General features: G+C 49.2%; 1 protein-coding gene across 2 annotated transcripts in view; it reads left to right on the plus strand.

The window, feature by feature from the left end:
- TKTL1 (transketolase like 1) overlaps nucleotides 1-595 on the plus strand; it is a 23,578-nt gene extending 22,983 nt beyond the window's left edge. For both annotated transcript variants that reach the window (XM_006915298.1, XM_006915299.1), the window contains exon 13: nucleotides 423-595. In XM_006915298.1, coding sequence (XP_006915360.1) covers nucleotides 423-595 — 173 coding nt within the window. The remainder of the gene's footprint in view (nucleotides 1-422) is intronic.
- Nucleotides 596-4,618: the final 4,023 nt, after the last annotated feature.

Raw genomic sequence — 4,618 nt, forward strand, 5'->3', positions numbered from 1 at the left:
AGTGTCATGTCATAGAGGACTTGCACCAGCCCACTGACCAGATGCCACCTGAGGGCCAACCTTGCAAGTGGCCCTTCTGAAACTAGCCACCTCAGGCCTGCCAGCTGTTCTTTCCTGTACAGTTCATTTGTAGATTTTAATCATTTTCACTTTCTGATAGCTCTCAGCATCTGAGTTTGCAGACCCCTGCACTCAGTAATCCTGGTTGAGAGCCCTCTTGTAGGTGGCCTGGGAACAATGTGGAAACTAGTTTCAAATGAACACTTTTCTGGCCAGCCAGGGAATGACTGTTCCCATGAATCAATAACTAGTGAAAGATATTTTCCCTTGGGACCAGCAAATTCAAAAGGCCTCTATATCATGGGGTTTTAAGGCTGACCAGCCGCTTCCAGAACAGAGCCTAATGTCCCTTGCTTCCCCAGGTGGCATCGGAGAGGCCGTCTCTGCAGCTGTTTCCATGGAGCCTGACATCCTAGTCTACCAACTGTCAGTGCCAGGAGTGCCACGGTGTGGGCAGTCGGGTGACCTGCTAGATGTGTTTGGAATTAGTGCTAGACACATTGTAGTGACTGTGAAATGTATTTTGGTTAACTAAAATAGCCATTGGCTTTTGTCTTAAGGGTCTTACGCTTCTTGCCAAACCGTCATTTAAATCTATATCATTTGTGCTTCTTAAAAGCAAAGCTAGCTAACTACTTTTCTGTTAAGCCATAACTACATATACATGTGTAACTTGCACCTTTGAGTCATTCAAGTGGGTTATAAGGATTTAAACCTAAGAAGAGCTAACGAAACAACCACCTAATACCGAGTTTTCTGATAATACTATAGATATCTGGGCTGAGGCTCAATGTAGAGTAACAGTTTCTTAAATGTGTGTATTTTCCTCATAAGTAAAGAAAGTGAATTGTAGGCAGCAGCCACCCGGGGCATGTGGCACTATAGCACCGTGCTGCACACTGCTGTCCCAGGTCAAGAATTCACAAGCTGCCATCCTACCTGCAGCTCCCTGGGTACTCTGTGACTGCAGATGCCCTGGAATCGCCTCTGGTGTTTGTCTTCACCTACCCTCTTATGGTGCAGAGGCTGCGCAGCAGCAGTAAAAGTTCTGGGGATGTCCCGTGCTGCTTGCGGTGTTCTGTGAAGAGAGGAAACAACTAGTTCTAGTCTCCACACTGCATTTTTGTGAGGTCTCAGAAACATCACATTTGCCCAGTGACCAAATTGTTAGCTCGATTATTCATCAACTAAGGATACTACTTACTGTTACTGTTATTGTTAATAAAGCATTTAAAAATCAGCTGCTTTTTTCCATTTGTACCTTGTTTGTGTAATTTGGTTTCTCCCTGATAAAATCCTAAGGAAGGAAGGAGCTTCTGTCTAAACTAGAAGGAGAAAAAGCCATGTCCCCTAGGAGCAAACCCAGGAAAGGGTACCGCCCGGGCAGGAGATTCACCACTAGAGGACAGTGTTTGGCCTGAGAAGCCATCCCCAAGCCGACTCGTTTCAGCTATGAGCAGCTAAGTCATGTGGCTGGAATTCAAGAAAAAAGTACCAGCCAGATAAAGATGGATTCAGACTTCAAAACTAAATTTAAAAGTGACTGGATGTGTCTGGTATGTCATGGTCCTTGTTGTTATTGCCTTCATTAACTGTTCATCAGGGGTCTTTGTTCTAGAATGTGTGGGTAGAGACCGAAGAACCAGCCTGGCACTAAACTCATTCCTCAGGACCTGCTCATTCTGCTCTTGCCCTTTTTAAACTACTGAGCTGCTTCCTTGGCATGTGAAATAAGCATGAAATTTGTTGTGCTTATTTTATAAGATTTCAAAATTTTTATTTTTTTGTAAAAGTTGATATAATGGATACAAAAATATATGAAAATATTAAAAATAGTTGATTTTTCAGTAAAAATCACAGCTGGTAAAGGGTCATTGTAGGATGTTAAAAAACTGCACATAAGCAAAATTTTTGACTTCAGCCATCTCATACTCCATACAGTTCACCCATTGAAAGTATACAATTCAGTGGTCTACTCAGAGTTGGTATACAACCATCACCATGGTCAATTTTACATTTGTATCACCCTGAAAAGGAGCCCTGTACCCTTTAGTTGTCACTCCCCATTCACCCTCATAGGCCCTCATGTACTTTTTGTCTCTGGATTTGCCTATTCTGGACATTCCGTATGAATGGAATCATATTATGTGGTCTTTTTGTGCCTGGCTTATTTCAGCAGCATGTTTTCAAGGTTCATTCGTGTTGTGGCACGTGCCAGAACTTCATTCCTTTTTAAGGCCACAGAATAGTCCCTCCTTTGTATAGACCACATTTTATCCAGTCATCAGTTGATGGACGTTTGAGTTTTCACTTTTCGTCGTAATGCTAAGAACATTTGTATTCAAGTTTGTGGACATATCTTTTCATGTCACAAGTGTGCATTAGGAGTGGACTTGCTGGATCACATAATTCTCTATCCTTTTGTGTGTTTAAACAGTTTTGTGAGGCGTGAATGAGATGACTGCTGTGACATCCAAAAAGCACTACTCTGAGCCATTATGAGCAGTCAAGGTAGAATGTGAGGCCACATCTGTTTAACTTCAGGTGTAGAATGCCCCCATCTGGTGATACCTAGAGCAGAAACTGCACATTGTGGCAGCCTAAAGAACGAATAACATCCACGACTCAAATGCCATTCCAAAAGCCCGAATTCAGGACCCCTCCCCCCACAGGTGCTAGGAAAGAACAGTAGGACGTAGCTAGTAATAAGCATTGAGAGTGGCCCTGTGGCCAGCTTAGCCCAGGCATAGCTCCCAGAGCAGCCAAGGTGAGGTGGGGCAGGCACGCTCAACTGGTGTAGGCTCTGAATGTTCCTTAATAGTCCTGGGACCATGGACCCTGGTGCTCTTGCCCCTGAGTCTTCAGAACGTCTCCTTGCTGCTAATTCCCTCCCATGGAAGAGTAGCACACACTGAGGGTACCCCCTGCTGCTTGGGTTTCAACTCCAAGTCTGCTCCTTGGAGCTAGTTGTGGGTAACCCATTTTGCCTCAGTTTCATCTATTAAAAGGGATGACGGTACTAACGATGGTGCTAGTATCTGTCTCAGGGCTATGGCCAGGATTTTAGAAGTGCCATTGAAATGTCCTTATTGGGAGCTGCTCTGTCTTCCTGGCCAGTTTCTCCTCCCGAGCCGCTGCCTCGGCCCCCTGCCCGCCCCAGCCCTTCTCCGGCCTCACTGGGATTGTCAGGGCTCAGCGAAGAATCGGGGCTGCCTTTCCCCTCCCTGGCCAGCCGCCCCTCATGTGCAGCCCTGGCTGCTCGCAGCCCCCTCCGAACCGCCTTTGCCCTACTGGTTCGCCCCCTACCCACCATTGCACACAGCCTCTGGCAGGCCCGCGCTCCGCCCGCCCCGCTGGCCCTGAGCCCGTAGCGCTCGCTTGCCCGGGCTACAATCCACGCGAGGGCGGCGGTTCGGGCTACGTCATTGGGTATTGTTCTGTCACTCATCGGGCCTCAGCCAATCAGCGGCACCAGCGACCAGCGGGACGCAAAAGGCATCAGCGGAGGGATGAACTTGCACCGGCACGAGACTGAATGGATCCCGGCTGGTTTCGTGGGGCCTGGCACTCAGGCGGAAAGGGGAAGGCAATGGCCCTGGGTTCCAGGAACGAGTCAGACAAGGGCACTGCTCCTACCCTCATGCTGACCAGAGATGGAGGCCAGAGGTATGGCCAGAACGCTATGGTGGAGTGGGGTTGGGGTGGTAATGGCGGTGGAGGGGTAGGGGCGCAGGGCAGGGGAGGGAGGTGCAGGTAAGGGTGGTGGCAGAGATGTGCAGTCCAGGCCCTCCTGGACTCCTAAAGGGGAAGGAAAGTGATGCAGAGACTCAGACCTCCAAAGCAAGTGCGATCTGGACTCCAGCCAGAGCATGCCCGCCCACAGACACCGGCCCAGATGTGGCCTTACTTGCCACCAGAAACGGTACGGTCTACCTCCCCACTGTGGTACCATGCTCTTCCGGGCCATGCTTGGGATCCGAAAAGTAGTGGCCTGGAATTCAGGAATCCTGAAATGGTCCTACATGGGATCCCTTATTTGGTGAGGACAAACAGCAGTTACAGAACACGCAGAGCAGGAACACAGGAGTCCACCAGGGGGCGTAGGAGCTAAGAGAAAAGAAGCCCCAGGACTAGCTAGCATATGGCTTATCCTCCTGGAGCATGCCATGATTGGACCCTAGTTTTGTCTAATGACAACAGGGGGTGCTTGCAAAGGGTCTCGAGGACAACGGGTGCCCGCTTGCAGGGGACCTGCCCAAGTGAGGTAATGAGTGCTCCGGCAGTGGAACACCAGTTCCCAGGCACTGGAGGGCAGGCTACTTACTTACATCAGCAAGGGAGGCTCAGAGGGACTGGGGGCTTCCCAAAGGTCAGCTTCAACTGAGGCCAACCAGATGTCCCATTTCCAAGTTTCGGGACCTCACTCCTCCAACCACTGCCCTATGAGAGACGTGGAGAGGCTGGGAATTCGAATTGCATCGGGATTCCGTAACCCACGCGGTCGAACGTTGTGTTTGATTTTCAGCAGTCGGTCCTGCGGATACGAGATGTAAGGGAA

The sequence above is a fragment of the Pteropus alecto genome, unplaced genomic scaffold (genome assembly GCF_000325575.1).
Source record: "Pteropus alecto unplaced genomic scaffold, ASM32557v1 scaffold396, whole genome shotgun sequence".
Taxonomy (NCBI): domain Eukaryota; kingdom Metazoa; phylum Chordata; class Mammalia; order Chiroptera; family Pteropodidae; genus Pteropus; species Pteropus alecto.